At 54.3% G+C, this 18,577-nt stretch overlaps 2 protein-coding genes and 1 long non-coding RNA gene across 16 annotated transcripts in view; 1 reads left to right on the forward strand and 2 right to left on the reverse strand.

The window, feature by feature from the left end:
* Positions 1-627: 627 nt before the first annotated feature.
* Positions 628-13,002, forward strand: CDAN1 (codanin 1). Of its 6 annotated transcripts, none has more exons than XM_019442412.2 (28): positions 628-757; positions 985-1,475; positions 1,714-1,917; positions 2,117-2,286; positions 2,419-2,532; positions 2,615-2,693; positions 3,099-3,219; positions 3,377-3,486; positions 3,943-4,032; positions 4,672-4,747; positions 5,278-5,483; positions 5,790-5,910; positions 6,046-6,192; positions 6,303-6,469; positions 6,824-6,911; positions 7,165-7,254; positions 7,442-7,496; positions 7,706-7,839; positions 7,921-8,024; positions 8,274-8,432; positions 8,805-8,868; positions 9,062-9,140; positions 9,300-9,448; positions 10,592-10,699; positions 10,816-10,879; positions 11,019-11,200; positions 11,455-11,562; positions 12,183-13,002. In XM_019442412.2, exons 1-28 carry the CDS (start codon positions 668-670, stop codon positions 12,306-12,308), a joined length of 3,696 nt encoding a protein of 1,231 aa, XP_019297957.2. In that variant the 5' UTR covers positions 628-667; the 3' UTR covers positions 12,309-13,002. The 6 variants fall into 6 exon arrangements, with proteins under 6 accessions (XP_019297957.2, XP_019297956.2, XP_019297959.2 ...); XM_019442411.2 differs by having other exon boundaries at positions 629-757; positions 1,711-1,917; XM_019442406.2 differs by having other exon boundaries at positions 644-805; positions 1,711-1,917.
* LOC128772966 (uncharacterized) lies at positions 8,482-12,519 on the reverse strand. Its single transcript, XR_008417105.1, has 2 exons — positions 12,409-12,519; positions 8,482-9,209 (listed from the first exon to the last, which is right to left on the reverse strand). It is a non-coding gene; the product is annotated as an uncharacterized LOC128772966 (long non-coding RNA).
* A 1,625-nt stretch (positions 13,003-14,627) lies between the features above and the next one.
* Positions 14,628-18,577, reverse strand: part of STARD9 (StAR related lipid transfer domain containing 9) — a 119,980-nt gene continuing 116,030 nt past the window's right edge. For 6 of the 9 annotated variants that reach the window (XM_053889143.1, XM_019442402.2, XM_053889141.1 and 3 more), the window contains 7 exons: positions 18,352-18,469; positions 18,040-18,161; positions 17,721-17,785; positions 17,351-17,553; positions 17,018-17,115; positions 16,688-16,846; positions 14,628-16,131 (listed from right to left, as the gene is read on the reverse strand). In XM_053889143.1, coding sequence (XP_053745118.1) covers positions 16,030-16,131; positions 16,688-16,846; positions 17,018-17,115; positions 17,351-17,553; positions 17,721-17,785; positions 18,040-18,161; positions 18,352-18,469 — 867 coding nt within the window. In that variant the 3' untranslated portion in view covers positions 14,628-16,029. Of the gene's footprint in view, positions 16,132-16,687; positions 16,847-17,017; positions 17,116-17,350; positions 17,554-17,720; positions 17,786-18,039; positions 18,162-18,351; positions 18,470-18,577 lie in introns of those variants that run through there. The other 3 variants (XM_019442405.2, XM_019442401.2, XR_002078072.2) reach the window with 2 other exon arrangements.

Below are 18,577 nucleotides of genomic sequence, written 5' to 3' on the forward strand. Positions count from 1 at the left end.
TACAGACAAGCGCTTCTGTGTGCAGCGTGGCCTGAGGAACTTTAAGGGTTGTGGGCTGAGGATTATAAAAAGCCTCCATGCAAGAATCATCGTGTCTTACAGCCTTAAATGGTCGAGCAGTTGATGGTGACAGCGGGCGTCGCACGGGCCAGGGGACTGAAAACTCAACTTTTGAGAAAGACAAGGTCAAATGAGGTTAGGCTAATTTTATCCTAACTTCGTTAGGGTGGAGACTGTTGTATCTAGAAAACTTAAACTCCAGAAAGAAAAGAGTGTGCTTATCACAGAAGATAAGGCAGGTGTCTCTCTCGGGGAATTGTTCACCTTTATCGTCCAGCCGCTCTCCCGGCCCCTCGGTCTCCCCTGTCGTGTCCCTGGGACCCCGCAGGTCGCCCCTCGGGCCAGGGCAGCCGGGACCGGACCTCACCCATCGCGGTGCGGCCTCACTTTGCGGGCCAACTGTTGGCTGCCGGGAGCCGCTGAGCCAGCCGCGGCCTTGACCTAAGGCCTTAGCCGAACCTCAACCTGGGGAAGCCCCGGCCCCACCCCCAGCCCCGCCCCTCCGCTCCGCGGCCCAACGGTCGCTCCTCCGCGCCGGCCCCGCCCCTCCCAGGCCGCCCGTGGCGCGTCGGCGCCTGCGCAATCGCGTTCAAGTGCCCCGACCGGGATGGCGGCCGTTTTGGAGTCGCTGCTGCGAGAGGAGGTGTCGGTCGCAGCCGCGGTGAGGTGGATCGCGCGCAGCGCCCAGAGTTCGGAGGTAACAGCGCCGACACGCCCCCAGGCCTGGCCCGAGTCTACTTTCCGCGTGAGATACCACCCCTCCGGTCCCTTTTCTCTTGGGTGCCTGGCTGTCAGCCCGGGCCGAATGCGCTCCAACTAGGGGCCGCTGCCGGGCCGCCTGCCTCAGCGCGCCCTGCGGTCCGGGCTGCTCGTGGCGCCGGGCTGGCAGCTGATCCTCTCGCCCCTCGCCCGCTTCTCCCTCAGGATGACCCCGGGGAGGCGGCCGCGCTGAGCTCCCTCCGGCCACTGCGGAAGGAATTCGTGCCATTCCTGCTGAACTTCCTGAGGGAGCAGAGCAGCCGCGTCCTCCCGCAGGGCCCCCCAACCCCCGCCAAGGCCCCGGGCTCCTCGGCAGCTCTGCCTGGGAGGCCCGGGGGCCCGCCGCGGGGCGGCCGCGGGGCGCGCAGCCAGCTCTTCCCTCCGATGGAGCCTTCCAGCACCGCCGCCGCCGAGGCCCCTTCGGCCCGCCGCGGGGGCAGGAGGCGGGGCCCGGGGCCGGGTCGCGAGCGGGGAGGCCGCGGCCCCGGGGGCCTGGAGGAGGGGGTCAGCGGAGAGAGTTCGCCTTGGGCCGCAGGCCGGAGGCCCAGGGGATCTGGCAGCCCCGGCAGCCCCAGCCTCGCGCGCTCTGATCCGCCAAACCTCAGCAACCTGGAGGAGTTCCCTCCCGTAGGCTCGGTTCCCCCCGGCCCTGCAGGGTGAGAATCAGGCCCCATCCACGATTGGGGTGGCACGAAGGCTGTGTTAGGGGAATCAGTAAATCAGGGCTGGGCTCTCCGCAGTTGAGCGTGGGAATGCCCCGAGGGTTGGGGGTGAGTTAACCACAGTGGTGAGGGGCCTTTTGCGAAGCCCCCCCCCCCACCCCCCCGCTGTTGTGGTGGAGGGGGAGGTGTTTGAAGATAACGAATTTGAGAAAAACCTGTGGCTACTCAGCAGGACGAAGCCTTCGCGCAGGATCAATCCAACTCCGGTGAGCGAAGAGCGGTCACTGTCCAAGCCCAAGACCTGCTTCACCTCACCCCCAATCAACTGTGTCCCCAGTTCCCAACCCTCAGTCCCGGACACTAGCCCTTGGGGCCATGGCCTTCCCCCAGGGTGCAGAAGTCTGCAAGAGGAACGGGAGATGCTCAGGAAGGAGCGGTATGATCTTGCCACTCCCTGGGTTGTCAGCTTCCTCCCAGTGGGGGATCTGCAGGCCTTTTCCCTTGAGATTGGTTTGCCCCTGGGAGCAGCCCTGGGTCTGTTTCCTGGGCTGTGGATGTCTGCTCTGGAGAAACCTGAGTATGGCTGTGGAGGGGAAGCCAGGGGAACCTCTCATGACATCTCTCTGTCCCCTTAGCTCTAAGCAGCTGCAGCAGTCACCTACTCCCGCCTGTCCCACCTCAGAATCGGGGTCTCCCCTCCCCAGCCGGACAGGTAACCTCACAGCTGAGCCCGCTGACCCTGCCAGAGTGTCTTCCCGCCAGCGCCTAGAGCTGATAGCCCTCATCTACTCTTCATGCATCGCAGGTAGTTGAGAGCAAAGGGCGCTTGAGTGGAGATGCCTGCGGAATTTTGGTGTAGGAGAAATGATAAGGCAAGCAGAACTGAGCCTTGGTTCCAAATGATGCCTGACACCCTGGGGCTTCCTTTTATATCCAGAGAACCTGGTACCAAACCTCTTCTTGGAGCTTTTCTTCGTCCTTCAACTCCTTACTGCTCGGAGGATGGTGGCCACGAAGGAGAGTGACCTTGAACCAATTCCGGGAGCACTAGGTCAGTGAGTGAGCCTCTTTTTGGGAAATGAGGTCTGGAGATGGAACAGTTCTTAACTGACAGCTTGGTACTATCCTTCTAGATTCCCTGGAAAGCCCTCTGTTCCAGAGTGTCCATGATTGTGTCTTCTTTGCAGTACAGGTTTTGGAGCATCAGTTTCAGTGAGTTTCCCCAGCTTTGGCATTTGAGCCTTATTCCCAATGTTCGCTTGGGTCTCTGGCCACTTGAGGTAAAATGCTTGTGCTTAATACAGGTGCAATAACCTTGGGCCTTTTCCTACATGGAGCCTGTAGTTATTGGTCAAAGCTATGAATTTAACTCCTATAACAATCAAATTGCTCTCTGTGGTCTTGGCATCTGATCTTTGGGTTTATGTCTAATGTTTCCCTGCTCCATAAGGTTTCATTTCTTCCCCCTTGCCTCCATCATCTTAAATTCTTGGCCCATGACTTTGCCTTACATGCCTGCTCCATGTTCCAGATAATGTTCTCTGTGGGGTGCAGATGTCAGCTTCCTGTTTGCAGTCCATGTCCTGTTCCCAGTCATATGTGCTTTTGTCCCTGCAGGGTTCTTTCCTACTTGGACAAAGGGACCTTAAAACTGTTGGCTGAGAATGAGCGGCTGCTGTGCTTTTCACCAGCTCTGCAAGGCCGCCTCCGAGCTGCCTATGAGGGCAGTGTTGCCAAGGTAGGGACCCCTCCTGGCCTCCACCTGACCCTTCCCAGCCTCATAATTTAGGCAGCCCAGCACACACCGGGCTAACTCCGGGCAGGAATACAGAGATGAGGTTTTCTGAGCATGATCTGTGAGGGTTTCAGTCCCTAATGTCCCTGCCATATTTTAGGTCTCTCTGGAGATGCCACCGTCTGCTCAAGCTGTCTCCTTTCAGCCGGAAACTGACAATCGTGCCAACTTCTCCAGTGACCGAGCCTTTCATACTTTTAAAAAACAAAGGTGACAAGAAAAGGGAACTTTCAGGAGGGAGTGGGGCAGCATTTCTCTGGGATAGGCAGCCTATGTTGTTTTCCTAGAAACTAGGAGTTTGGCACTAATAGGTGGTAGTTTAGCACCACTGCACCCTTTCTGCAAGTATCATAATGGCTACACACCTTCATTCCATTTTCCTGCCCATGGACTTGAACCTCTGACCTCAGCAGCCTTCTCACAGGTATATGACATTAGTCACAGGGTCCTCAAACAAGAGAGAACCAGATCAGCTTTTCCTGTGTACAGAACTATGTGTTCTGCTGCTGCTGGGTCTTCAATGTTGTTGGCATGTAGAGAACTTTGGAGAGGATAAGGAATGGGGCTGTGGATAGTCCTGTCCTCGATGGTTCGGAGCTAGAGAAAGCACTTTTGGGAGTGAGATCAGCTATGCCTCAATTGATCAGGCGTTCTTGTGTCTGTCAGGGATGTGTTTTTTGAGGTGCTTCGAGAGTGGGAAGATCGGCATGAGGAGCCTGGCTGGGATTTTGAGAAGGGCTTGGGCAGCAGGATCAGGTAGGTGCTCCCACGCTGGTCACCTTAGTGGTGCTCTGGTAGTTGATTGGAGGAGGGCTCTTCCTCCACTTATAGCCCATAGCTCCTACCTTCTGTGTCCTCCTTAATCTCTAGTTATTGGCAACTCTGCCTCTACTCAGAGGGATTTGTATTGCCAGCTCCTTGCACTCAGAATGACTCAGACTTGTTATATGAGTGTGAATGCTTGGATGAATACCAAGCCCGTTTTCCAGGTTGCTTGAGTTTTGGCCCAAGTCACTGGTTAGACCCTTTCCAACATTTTCTTCATTGTCTAGTTCAGCAGCTCCAATAACTTTGCATAGCTAGATGCAGAAAGAATATCCTGTCCAGTGATCTACCTTCCACATGAGTCATGACACTCACTAGAGCCCAGTATAGACTGAAGATTAGGGATGGTATTATCTCTTGGTGGGTTCAGTGTGTCTGTAGCCTTGAGGGATCTTGGTGCTAAGGAGAGTGTCCCTTACCTATTCCCACATCTTTGCACTGGCCAACTCTGGCTGAGGTCTGCTCACGCCCCTGGGTAAGGACTGAAAGGCCCAAGGATTGGCTCATTCTCTCAGATTTCTGCCCCCTTCCTCCTTCCGTCACATTCTGTTCCTGCCTCTTATGCCTCAGAGCCATGATGGGTCAGCTCTCTGCAGCCTGCAGCCACAGCCATTTCGTTCGGCTTTTCCAGAAACAACTTCTCCAGGTAAGAGCCCCAGCAGAAGAGATGAATCTACAGGAGGCAGTAGGTATTAAAGGCAGCCAGGTAATGGTGGGATGGAGCAGACAGACATGCAGGTCCTGGGCTGGAGTTTGAACAGGAGTTCTCCTTGGGGGGTGGCTGAGATGCAGGTAGCCAGAGGGGAGCCAGAGCCCTCCATCACGTGCCCTGCACCCACGGCCTCCCTAGCCTCCTCACACACCCAGCATACCCTGCCAGCCTTAGGCCCTCACTACTCCCTTGTCCTTGGTCTGTGCCATAGTAGAGCGAGCCCTGTCGTAGGACTCAGGCCCGATTTTAAATCCTGGCCCTAGTGACCGAGGCAAACATCTAACCTTGTGAGGTTAGTCTCTTTACCTATAAAATAGCGTGATCCCAACCTTGAAAAACAAACCTGTGGCACCTGATACAAGGCTGGCATTCCAGAAATGTTCATTACTTCCACCCTATTTTGTTCAGTCCTTCTTTCCAGAAAAACTTACTGTTTTTTTTTTTCTCCTCTTCCTGCCGCGCAGATGTGTCAGAGTCCCAGTGGCACCGGAGGCATGGTCTTGGGTGAAGCTCCGGATGTGTTAAGTATGCTTGGAGCTGACAAACTGGGGCGGTTGCGGCGCCTACAGGAGAGGCTTGTGGCCCCTCAGAGCAGCGGGGGGCCCTGTCCGCCCCCCACCTTCCCGGGCTGTCAAGGATTCTTCAGGGACTTCATCCTGAGCGCCAGCAGGTAAGGGTCCCCTGCAAAGTGCAGGGAATAGGGCTGAGGCCAGGAGGGGTTTGTCTTTCCAGAAGGGCAACAGTTCTCTCTCTTTTGCCTGGAATGTAACAGAGTGGGACCGGTGATGGCCAGGCTCCTCTAGCTCACAGTTCCTGCCTCCATTTCCTTTCCTGTTCTTTGACCCACACTGGTAACCTCAGCCTCCTTCCCTCTCTGCCCCACTGTGCCTTGCTTTCTGCATGAACTTTCTCTCTATTCCGATTCTGTCTATGCCTCTGCCAGTGTCTTTTTTTTTTTTTTTTCTTCACTTCCTAGCTTCCAGTTTAATCAGCATCTCATGGACAGTCTGAGTTTAAAGATCCGGGAGCTCAACAGCCTTGCCCTGCCACAGCCTGAGCCCAGTGACGAAGATGGGGAGTCAGATGTGGACTGGCAGGTTAGAAAGCAGAATGAGGGAGAGAACAGGGTTCTGACCTAGGAGGGAAGGGCTCTTTTCAAGAACTGGGTAACAGATTCAGAATTGCTCTTGAAGCCCTATGCTTAGGGCATCTTGCTTCCCTGATCCCTACAGGGTGAACGGAGGCAGTTTGCCATGGTGCTGCTCAGCCTGAGGCTTCTGGCTAAATTCCTGGGCTTTGTGGCTTTCCTGCCATACCGGGGGCCTGAGCCACCCCCGACCCGTGAGCTCCAGGACTCCATTCTGGCCCTGAGGAGCCAGGTGAATGGGGGCTCTGGTAAGGAGGGCCGGGAGGGGCCGCCAAGCCCTGGAGATGGAGGGCGTCCCCCACCTCCAGCCCCCCGCCCCCTGACCCAACCCTGCCCCGCCAGGTTCCCCCGGCCCTGGATGTGCGGGCGCTGTTGCAGCAGGGGCTGCGGGCCCGCCGAGCCGTGCTCACAGTGCCCTGGCTGGTGGAGTTCCTCTCCCTCGCTGACCACATTGTGCCACTGCTGGACTATTACCGCAGCATCTTCACTCTCCTGCTCCACCTACATCGGTGAGTCCAGAAAGGGTGAGGCTTAAGCCAAGGGCATGGGAGAACACTGCTGAAGCTGCTGTCAGTGAAGAGGGTTGAGCGGCCCTGTGCTTCCTGTGCGGTACCATAGCCATAACCTACCCTCAGGGGAGAGGCAGAAAGTGGGCACTTTTTTGCACTTTTATTAGCTGTTTTTTATTCCTCCTGTGGCTGAGCTCAGAGGGAGTACAGATCTGGTGAGGGGCGGTGGGGAGATCTGTATGGGGTCACCTGTATGACAGCCATCCCCTTTTGGTCTGCTTTTGAGAATTACCTTCCCAGTGATAGCTTTTTTTTATTCCGTTGTTTCTTTCCTTATACAAATGTACTGTTTAGGAGCTTGGTCTTGTCAAAGGAAAGCGAGGGGGAGATGTGTTTCCTTAACAAGTTGCTGCTGCTTGCTGTTCTGGGCTGGCTTTTCCAGGTTGGTCAAGTGGAGGAAGATCCAGATTGGGGAAGGGAGGCATCCACTGTGGGTGGAGTCAGGGAGTAGGAGAATGTCTGAGTCTGAACAAGGTCACGGCCAGAAGATGAAGGTTTAGAGGGGGTATGGGAATTACCATGGTTTCAGAGCAAGGTTGCTTTGTATCTGGTGGCCAAACCCTGGAACCACAAGGTCTGTGTGTTGAATCTCTGAAGTGCTGACTGGAGTTTGCACTGCTTTGATCTTTTGTCAGATTCCCACAGTCCCTGAGGATCTGTTCTTTCTGGAAGAGGGTCAGTTGGATACTTTTGAGGTGGATACAGTAACTTCAGAGCATGGGTTGGTAAGTGTTGGGGTCTGGCCAAAGCTGTGGGAGTGGCAGGAATAAAGGAGGCAGGCAGTCTGGGAGATCCTAGAGACTGAACTCTTCTGTAACTCTTCCCCAACTGTCCCATTTCTGGCACACTGGGGAGGAAGAGAAGCCTGCCTGCCTGCCTGCCTGCCTAACTTTGGCCTGTTCTCTCCCCCAGGATGGCATGCCTGTGGTGGACCAGCACCTACTCTACACCTGCTGCCCCTATATTGGTGAGGCACCCAGGGTCCTCAGTCCCTGGCCTGTCCCTTCATGAGCACCTAAAAGACATCCCGTGGGCCTAACACCCTAATATGTTGTTCTCTTCTTAGGCGTTCCCCAGGTGCCTCAGCCTCTTTACTCCACAAATACTTAAAGTCCCAAGATGCCTGGGAGGGTAGGGGTGGTTCTGGAACTAAGCAGTTGGGCTTCCCTGTCGCAGGAGAGCTCCGAAAACTGCTCGCTTCGTGGGTGTCCGGCAGCAGTGGGCGGAGTGGAGGCTTTGTGAGGAAGATCACTCCCACCACCACCACGGGTCTTGGAGCCCAGCCTCCCCGGACCACCCAGGGGCTGCAGGTAAGGGCAGGGCAGAGGCAGGGGACATTCAGGGGAGAAGAGAGAGGAAACTCTTCATGCGCCGTTGCCTCCTCCCCATAGGCACAGCTGGCCCAAGCCTTTTTCCACAACCAGCCGCCTTCCCTGCGCAGGACTGTAGAATTTGTGGCTGAAAGAATCGGCTCTAACTGTGTCAAACACATCAAGTAAGGGTTGAGGGGGTTGGGAAGGCAGATGTGGAAGGTGCCGGGCTCATTCCCTTACCATTTACCCCCTCAACTCTTAACATTGTATTGCTAATCTGAGGAAAGTTAGCTTGAGGGGAAGGATGTGGTGGGGAGGCTAAAACTGCTAACATTATTTGAGGTTAGTTCTGACCAGATTTCCTTGCATTTGCAGCCCCTTTCTGATTCAGTTCCCTCAACCACCTTCAAGCTTTTCTGTTCCCGCTGCAGGGCCACACTGGTGGCAGATCTGGTACGCCAAGCTGAGTCGCTTCTTCAGGAGCAGCTGGTGACGCAGGGACAGGAAGGGGGTGATCCAGCCCAGCTGTTGGAGATCTTGTGTTCCCAGCTGTGCCCCCACGGGGCCCAGGCACTGACCCGGGGGCGGGAGTAAGAGACGCCAGACTCTCATCCCCACTCTCCGCTTTTATTTTCCTGACTTTTTCTTTTTCACAAACTCATCTCTTTTTTTCCACGTCCTCTCTGAAACCCCCTTTTTCTTTCACTTCCTATGTAGGTACATATCTTAGGCTTTAGGACCCAAAGTCCAAAGTTGAGTTGGAAGAATGGGGGGTTGGGTGTCCCATTCCTCCCGGCGTCAGGGATCAGGGGTGGGCCCAGGGCTGACAGTGCTTCTCTTACTCCCCTGCCCACCTCTCCCCAAGGCAGAGCCCTCCTGGCTCAGCTGATTGGTGCACTTGGCCTTTCTTTCTGTGAGCCAGGCCAAAACCTCTAGCCATCACGGACTCTGTCTCCTTTCAGGTTCTGTCAGAAGAAGAGCCCTGGGGCAGTACGGGCACTGCTTCCCGAGGAGACCCCGGCAGCTGTAAGTAGGGAGGAGGCCTGGAGCCCGCGGGCTGCTGTTTGGTGGTGGGAGAGTTGTGCTGCGGGTCACATGTGCATGAAGGTGGTGGATGGGTCCGAGGGTTGGTCCCGGCCTTGGGGACACCTGAGCTGTTGTTCATTCTCATCCCTGAGCCTCCCCTGGCCCCTGACGCTGCAGTTCTTCTGGGTCACAGGTTCTAAGCAGCGCAGAGAACATTGCTGTGGGGCTTGCGACAGAGAAGGCTTGTGCCTGGTTGTCAGCCAACATCACAGGTAAGGTCCAGGACAGGGGAGTGGCTGACCAAGTTCTTCGAAAGTGGACTGGCAGAAAGTGGGAGGCCTCTGGGGGAGAAGGAACATAAACCAGTTGGAAACAGTGATGGGCATGGGTTGGTGCGGTGACCCCTCTTCTGTTCTCCCTTTGACCTGCAGCACTGATCAGGAGGGAGGTGAAGGCGGCAGTGAGTCGCACACTTCGAGCCCAGGGTCCTGAACCAGCTGCCCGGGGGGAGCGGAGGGGCTGCTCCCGAGCCTGTGAGCACCACGCTCCCCTCCCCTCCCACCTCATCTCCGAGATCAAAGTACACAGCTCCCCTCCTCCCTGCGCCCCTCTCCTCTCCCTTCTCCCCGCTCTTTTCCTGGTCTCCCTCCTTCCTCACGTCAGCTGCAGTGTTTTGTGTAGCCGCTTTCTGTGTTGTGCAGCTAGTTCGGTGTCCTTCGTTACTGAACGGGATTAGGTAGGGCACAGCTGAACTGAACGGTTTTCCTAATTGCTTTTCACTAACTTCCGGTACCTGAATCACCCAAAAGGGGAAAAGAACAGATATGAAAGTTTCCGATGGGCTGCATACTGCTTGCATGGGAGGTGATGGGGGTCTGGGGTGAGCGGACGTCTGCTGTAGTAGGAAAGCCTCGAAGGGGGCAGTCACCTGTGTTGGCACAAGATTTCAGAAATGTTCTTATATGTGGGATGTGATGCTTATTTAGTTGTAGGCAGTAAGAATAAACTACCATTGCTCTTGATTGTAAAAATTTAGATACCGTCTAGAGTAGGGCTCAGCAAACAGCCCATGGACCAAATCCAGCCAGCCTGCTGCTGATTTCTATAAATCAAGTTTTATTGGAACACAGCCACACTTGTTCACTGATGAATTGTCTAGGGCTGTTTTTGTGCTACAGCAGCAGAGATGTTAAGGCCTGCAAACCCTCAACTATTTACTGTTTGGTGGAGCCAAAGATTAGGACTAGGGACTAAGAAGGAATGACAAAAATGGAGAGTATATAGTGGGGAGAAGAAAAGGCTAAGTGGTTTTCTGTACTGAAGCCGGACTCTCCCAAGAAGATGAACAGAAGCATGGGGGATAGAAAATATAACATGTAGCCAGACAGTTCTCCTAAATGCTTTCAGGATAAGGCTCTCTGGGAAGTGGCTGGGTGTGGCTTTGTCCCAAGACGAGTGGCATCTCTTGAGCTCTCAAGGCAGCATGTTGTCCCTCAGCTGACCTGCTCCATCTGTTCCCTCTGTTGCTGTCCACTTGGTTGGCTTCTTCTCCCAGCTGTGCGGTCCTGCCCAAGTCCCAGGTCTAAGGCACCTTGGCCCGGCCGCTTCATCCGGGGACTCGGTCTTCCTTTTCCTTCTGCCTCTTTCCACTGGCTTCTCGGTGGCCTCCTCAGTCCCAGCCAGGTATGAAGTCTCGCTCTGCTTCCACCCCCGCTCTCTCCAGGATGTGCTCGCTCTGGCTGTGGGGCCCCGGGACCCTGAGGAGGGAGTCTCTCCGGAGCATCTGGAGCAGCTCCTGGGCCAGCTGGGCCAGACACTGCGGTGCCGCCAGGTGAGACCTAACACGACGCTGTACTTGTGTCCTTGTCCAGTGCTAGTCACCAGAGCTGCATCAGCTCAAGGCTGCTGCTTTAAGGATAGCGCTAACGTCCAGCCTCTTCTCCACAGTTCCTGTGCCCGCCTGCAGAGCAGCATCTGGCAAAGTGCTCGGTGGAGTTAGCATCCCTCCTTGGTATGGCTCTCTGTCATTACATCACCCTTCTGTCACATCCCCCAGATCTCAGGTTTTGGTACAAGCTAGATTAGAAACATGGAGCTTTGTTCTCTTCTACCTCCATTTCTCAAAGCTTGACTTTTTTCTTTGTCCAAAGTTGCAGACCAGATCCCTGTCCTCGGGCCCCCAGTGCAGCACCGGCTGGAGAGAGGACAGGCTCACAGGCTCCTGCACATGCTGCTTTCCCTGTGGAAGGATGACTTTCAGGTGCCGGTTCCACTGCAGCTGCTGCTGAGCCCAAGAAACCTGGGGCTTCTGGCAGACACTCGGCCAAGGGAGGTGAGCTAGAGCGGTGGAGGTGGGCAAGTGGGCTCTTTAGCCCCCTGCACTCCTGTTCTGACACCCCCCCACCCTCACCCCAGTTGCTGTGTGTGTGTTTCCTTTACTCCACCTTTTCTGGCGCTGTGTTCGTTTCCTCTAATACGCTCACATGGGCTGCAGATCTCCTCCTCCTCCTCAGCAGCTCTGTCCTTTGGATCAGTCAGGGTCGCTGTGTCAACCTACCCCACTGACGCTCTCCATGTGTGTTGCAGTGGGACCTGCTGCTGTTCTTGCTCCAGGAGCTGGTAGAGAAAGGGCTGATGGGACGGACAGAGATAGAGGCCTGCCTGGGCAGCCTCCATGATGCCCAGTGGCCAAAGGTAAGGAGTCCTCATCTCCTCATCCATCTGTCCCTTTTCTCCTGAAATGGGGCCAGCGGTGGGGCCCAGGAATTCTTAGGATCTTCCCAAAGCTCAGTGGACTTTATCAGGTATCTTCAGGACCACCCTGAAATGGTGTGGCTGTTCTCGAGTGCCTTTTTCACATTTGAGTAGCTACTGTATGAAAGAGGGTGCCAGCGGAGGAAGGAAGATGGAGGGCAGGTAGTTGGAAAGCAGCGTGGCAAGGTGAGTATGGGTTTTTTAAATTAGAATAACCTAGATTTGAATCTCAGCTGGTACTGAATGTTATCGTAATCTAGGGCAGAATAGTGTATACCTCCTAGGGTTTGTCAGGATGAAATCTGTTGGTGGTAAGTACTCACTAGATGATTCTGCGCCTCCTGTCAGATTCCCCTCTCCCTGCTGGAACTGGAGCATCCCCAGAGGACTAATGGGAAAAGGTGTCATGTCCATTTCAGCGTAGAAGGCCGTTGGGAAAAAATAAGGTTGTCTACTCGTTGGTTAGCAAGGGCTAGATATTGGGGATTGAGTTTTATAGAAAGGATGTACCATCCAGAATTATGTGTCAGCCTTCTCTGTCCTCTTTCTGCTTATTCCAGGACTTTTCTGAAGAATTAGCAACACTGTTCAACCCATTTCTAGCTGAGCCTCACATGCCAGAACCCCAGCTAAGAGCTTGTGAGCTGGTGCAAACAAACCGGGGGACTGTGCTGGCCCAGAGCTAGGGCTGGGGAGTGGCCCTGCCTCAGGTGTCTGACCAGAACCCTGGAGCCCGGCCGGACTGTGCCTCAGGAGGAGGCCCCGTGCCCCCCTCGGAGTGCTCACCGCTGACCCTTGCTGACGCGGGAGCAGCTAAGTCTGTAAGTCAGGCTTCCTGCTCACATGCGAAGGAAGCGTGTGGCTGCCGGCATCCCACTGACGCTGACTGCAGGCTCACTGCCCGCGTCCTAGAGGAAGGAGGAGGGTTCACCAGATTCAGGATTGTGATGGGAAAGCCTAGAGACAGACTCCAGTCCTGGAGCAGAAGAGTTGGCATTTATTATTTGGATTATTAAATGACGTGTGTGGGCTTGACGACACAGGACTCGAGCCCTATTTGCTGCTACCCCAGCATCCCTTAAAACTCTTTGGTTTGGAAATCATGACAGAGGCAAGTGGCTTCTGCTTAACTCGTGAGTAAAGTTAAAACATGAATCTTGGGGAGTGGACGTTTTCTTACCACCAGGAGCTAGGCTGCCTGCCATCTCCTTAAAAATGCACAGTACGTGAGGTGGGGCTGACCTGCCAGAAGCCCAGCTTTTACCCTGCACCTTCTCTGCCTTCAGCCCTGTGCAGGTACTAACTCTCAACCGTAACTCCATACAGGGGCTACACACAGGGCAGAACATTAGAGCTTTTTAAAATAAACCGTTTTCTTTATCAAGGGCTTCATGTCTAGTTATTTTCACCTGGCTCTTCCCTTGAGAAGGCTGTAGTCTCAGGTGGGCACTGACAGGGCAGAGCAACCCTTGTGCTGGTTTGTTAGGGCTGGGGGTGTTGCATTTGGCTCAGAACAAAAGCGTTCTGTGTGTCTCTAAGTTTGGACTAAAAAGCGCTACCTTGATAACGTGCATGAAGTTCACTCCTATAAAATTCATTGCTTTTCTACATTGGCAGTGCACACAGATTCGGGCTGTGTTGGAGGAAGGAGAGGGTACTCAGGGAACCCTCCTGAAGTGTCTCGCAAAATTCTGTCTGTGCGTCCGTGTGTAGTTCCTGGGGGAAAAGCACATAGCTGTCAAAGAGGCCGACCCAAGGCCGAAGGGGCCTGCTGTGTCTGTCACCTGAGGAAAGCTGGTGGGAAGTCCTGACAGCCCTCAGCACAGAAAGGTCCCTCAGCACCTAAAAAGCCACTTCCATCCCTCAGCTCCTCCCAGCTGCTCCTTTTACAAGTTTCTGCAGCTGAACCTTTTGTTCCATAATCTTTTTATCTTCAAAGGCCTTTATTTTGTCCTTTAAATCCATTTCACACTAATCTATAGGATTTGTCCTATAAATCCATTTATACTAAATTCAGGAAGTTCTGAATGCCTGGGAGCCAAGAAATGTTTTATCTTTCTGCACCCATGTGGCTTAACAAGAGCACTGCTCTCTGAAGGTGAGCCCTGAGGTAAGAAGCTGCCACTTCAGAGGACCCAGCTCTCTGTAGGTGGGACAGGTAGGCAGAGCTGGGAGGCAAGCCTGAAGCCCCAGGGATGCTGGGCTAATGCCCACTCAATTCAATATAGCGTGGGCCCAGCTCAGGAAACTTCACAGTGGCCTGTGTGAACCTTAAAGGCCCATTCTCTAGGCAGTAAGATAGAATTACAGTGAAACAGTGAACTCATTAGGTTCCTTTCTACATACCTGCTCTCTACTAATTGTCTCCAACATTGGTTTTCAAAGGGTGGCTGGTCCCCAGACCAGCAGCCTCAGGACTTCCCAGACATAGAACAAATACGTTGGCCCCACTCCAGGACTACCGCATCTCAAACTCTGGGATGCAACAAGTTCTTCAGGGGATTCTGATGAAGTCAGAAAGCCACCTATCCAAGCCAAAATTTGACTTCCTCATGATCATTTGGAGCTGGGTCCCTGGATTATCTTTAGTACAGAATCAGCCTCAGTTAATATTCCTTAGCTTGCTGACTCAGGCCTGGTGTGTGGCTATTGTAGGAAGGGGATTGGGATCGCCTCTGGGGACGCGTATGTTCAGCTTCCCATTGCCAGCTCTGCTTCAGAAGCCCAGAAGTACTCACCTGTTGTTAAAGAGCTTCCTTCCAGGGGATCATGGTCACTGGTGTGTGGCAGTAACTGATCTGGAATCCGCTCATGTTCATATCTGGCTACAGCTGGCTGTAGTTAAGTAACTGACAGGGCTGTTCACACACAAAGTCGTGCTGAGCTCATGGAAAGAAGTCAGTACATGTGTGTGAACTGTATAGCTTGAAACTGGGCCGTGAGCTGTTGCTGCCATCGTAATCCCCAGACTAAATTCTGAGCTCAAGGGACACCACAGTCTTCACTAAATGAAAGGACACCATGGACCTTTAATTTGCAAGTGTTCTTTTTCAGTCAATGGACTTAAGAGATTTATATGAAAAGAGATGGGAGTACATAAATAGGGTGTTAAATATACCAAAAATTTAGCCAGAAAAATACATTTAAAAGCAATTTAAAAAGTCTTCAACCAATCATATATGAGTAACAATCTGAGGTAAAAGAAAAACAATCCTGCAAACACTTTGAGAAACAATAAATCTCTGTGCTATACTGTACAGAAACTGACCTTTTCAATCCCCCATATGGTCATCCTCTTCCGCCAAAGATTGTGGGCACCAGAATGGAAGCTGGGAATCTCTCCCACCCTACCACTTCCACGTAATCGTACTGAATACTCGAAGCTCAAGTTTAGGCAGGCTAAGGTACAAGAAAACCGAGCCCATTCCCCGTCCCCTCCTAGAATAGCACGTCTGACCACAGCAGCACGGACGCTCAGGGGACCACTGAAGGCTGGCAGCAAGGCTCTGAGTGAGGGAAGGAACAGAACTGAATTTCCTCCTAATGAATCACTTACCTCCTCTAAGAGTTCTCATATCTTCTCTCCAGTCTTCAATAAACAACTTTTCAGCTCTTTGAAATTCCTCTTGCCCTGTCAGCAGCCAACATTGGGCTGCCCACCCCCCTCCCTCCTCAAAGGGCTAGGTTCCCCTCCTTGGCCTCAAATCTGTCCAACCTGCTTCTACAGTGGTCTTTCCCATTCTCCTAAGCTCTGGAGTGACTGCTCCAAGACTGAGCATTGCTCAATACTCCTGACTGAGGCAAAGACCCAAATGTCCTCTCCTGTGAAGGAAACGAAGAGGAAAAAGTAAAAATTAATAATAAAGCATTTTGTAAAAATGCAAGGAGAAACGATTCCGAATGGTTTGTGCAGTTGTTTTTTTAAACCGTTTTTCTGGTTTGGCACTTTCCGATACTGCAGTCCGCAGTGGAGCTGAATGCTGGAGACGGATTCTGAACAGTCCCGGTCAATGGCTGCTTGCTTCCCTCCCTGGCTGAGGGCTGGGCCAGAGTACTGCCCTCTCCTGGCTCTGCTGGCTAATCCCAGTCCTGGTCTTCAAGCGGCCTATCTGCCACGATGTCCCGGAGAGGAAAGAGAGGTTGAGGAATCCAAAAAGGTGAGTTCACTGATGCTGGCCACCTGGGGCCAGGAACTCAGGTCCCCTGGCTCTGCAGAGGCACCAGCTGTGACCCAAGTACTGACGGGACTTTGCTGGCAACTCAGGTCTGAGTGCTGGTCAGCCTGGTCAGCCACAACCAGGAGCCTCGCCTGTCCTTGCATCCTGTACAGAGAATGACAAGAGCCACCTGGCATCACTGGCACATCCTGCACCCGCGTCTCTGCAGCACCATCTTGACAGTAAGATGCTAACTCCCAAGGAAGGAAGCCAGTCTGGCTATAACCAGTGGCTGCTGTTTGATGAAGGAGCTTAGGAGCTGAGGGGGGAAGCCCGGCGCACCAAGTTCTACCTGAAATAAAGCAGAGAGGGAAGGGTTAAAGGTGTGTACAGACGGGGAGAACACGCCAGGCCACACGTCAGCCCCAGGTAGTCACCCAGGCTGTTGCGATGCAAAAAGCTCCTCTGCGGTCCCGGAGTTTACAGGCCCCTGGGCTCTGCTGTTCAGATCTAGGCATGGGCTTCACCTCCCGGTGACAAAGGTCACGTTGGGGAACTGGGAGTGGAGAATGAACAGAATGGGTCCTGCTCATTCTGCTCTGCTGAGGCTGCTGCTCCTCCCTCACCGTGACTATCTCCCAAGGACTCAGCAACAGAGGGTCTAAAGGCCACCGAACTCTTTGGTAACAGCAACTTCAGTCAGAGGAGACTGACCTACTCTGTCCCCCTCCTCCGTCCTCGATTCCCCACTGACTCCCCGCACTGTGGCCCAGGAAGCCTGAGTCTCCAGCTCTGGGGACACAGGGCCTGGGCACTGAAGGGTGTTGAGCAGCTGAAGAGAAAACTCCCGCGGGGTGGTGGGGTCACACCGAGGCGTTCTGTGCAGCCAGCCACACAGGAAGGATCACCTGGGCCAAGTAGATGACTCTAGTGATGTCCCTTCCTTCCACGGTGAGAGGCTGTAGGATCCAGGCACTGGGCAGGATCTCCCCTCGGACCATGTCTCTGCTGGGTCTCGGCATGGATGTATCATAAACAGACTGAGCCGCCATGACAGACAGGTGCCCCTGGGGACAGGGAGTGAAGTGGATCAAACCAGGACAGGCTCCAGTGCGGCCAGACAGGCTTCATGTCATCCTCATCTCTGCCCACCGCACCCTCCTTTCCCTGCAGGACCTGAGGCCCACAGTGACTGCCTCTCAACAGCACTCCAGCCCAACTTCCTCCCACATCTTTACCACCAGCGAGGCAGGCACCTCTTTAGCTTCCACGCAGACACAACAGAAATCCCGCGGCTGCTTCAGGGCACACAGGGCAGTACTGCACACCAAGTACACTGGGGGGTCAGGAATGGGGAGAGTCAGGAGGTGCATGGACAGACCTAGTCCTAAATCCTTCCCAGCTCAAGAGCGCCCACCAATATCCTGTCGTTCTGCAACCTGACAGGCAGACCTAGCCTGAGCCACCCGGTGGAGGTCGTGTGAGCACCTGGCCTCCCGAGAGGACCACCTCCAACCCTTGCTGCCCCTGGCCCCTGGCCCGGACCCATGGGAAGCCCTCCCTGGGCTCACCAAGGTTGATGCTATTGGTCACCCGCTGATGCAGCCTCGCTGTCTGGATGGGCTTGTGGTAGAGCGGCCACAGGGTGGGGTCACTCACAGCTGCCCACACATGAGACAGTGGCTGGGAAACCACGCCTGCCCCCAGGAAGCCATGCCGAGTAGAAGAAAACATCTTGTAGTAAAGATGCACCTCCTGCTCCTCACCCTGATGGCTGGGGACACGAGGGTGGGGAAGAGGAAGAAGAGGTGAGAACTGGGCTCCTGGGTCATAGAGGGGCAGCTCAGGGGAGGGACTCAAGGGAGCCGGGACAGAGAAGGTAAAGGAGGAAAGAGGACAAGCAGGACAACAGGTTAGGACAAGACACTAGAAGGAACTTACTTCCAGCCAGCTGCTGGCTGGCAGCTGAAGAGGTTGTGCAGGTTACCTGAGCAAGCAGCCATTACCTGCAGACACAGGGATCACACCCAAGTGAGCAGGCACGGTACAAAGCAGACCCCTGGGTTAGTCAGTCACGAGGGCCAGTGTTTGCTGAATTCCCTTTCTGTCGAGATGGAGAGCCACCAAAGAAGCCCTACCCTCATCTAAAAGAAGTTGGCCCTCATCTGCCCTGCTCTTTCCCTCCTTTCCCTCCCTCCCTCTCCCCACCCGGCGGAGGGCTGGTAAAGGAACCACGGGGACAAGCAGAATCGCTCCTCACGTCAGCAATAGAGATGTCCACGATGTGCTTGGCCAAATCCTGATAGGAGGAGGACAGGTAGGCCCCCAGGCTGGACAGGCTGGACGGACAGCAGCAGCAGCTGCCCAGGGAGGTTTTGCGGCCTGCAGTGAACAGGCAGAGGTCGTGAGACAGCATGAGCATCGAGGCCTCAGAGCAGGAACAGCCTCCTGAGGGACAGTGACTCGGGGCTGATAACCTCGGGCTAATGACTCCCTAAGGATCTAGAGGACCTCCGCCCCCAAAGTCCCCAAATCGGGCAGATAGCTGCATGCCCTCACCCCCACCACTCACTGTAAGCTAAGCTCTTCCAGGTGGATCCAGCCAGACTCAGTTGACTGTTCCTCACTGCAGAATGTCCCCGAACATCCCCTATCCAGGAGTCACTGGAATCAGGCAAGTGTGCGTCCCCCTGCAGAAAAGATGTTTAGGACCAGAGCAAAGAAAGATAAAGCAGAGCACCAGAAAGCCTGTGTAGAATTATCTCCTCTGCCTCTGAACTATCCCAAGTTTCCAATGT

The sequence above is a fragment of the Panthera pardus genome, unplaced genomic scaffold, assembly GCF_024362965.1.
Source record: "Panthera pardus isolate Hobbes unplaced genomic scaffold, ASM2436296v1 HiC_scaffold_24, whole genome shotgun sequence".
Taxonomy (NCBI): domain Eukaryota; kingdom Metazoa; phylum Chordata; class Mammalia; order Carnivora; family Felidae; genus Panthera; species Panthera pardus.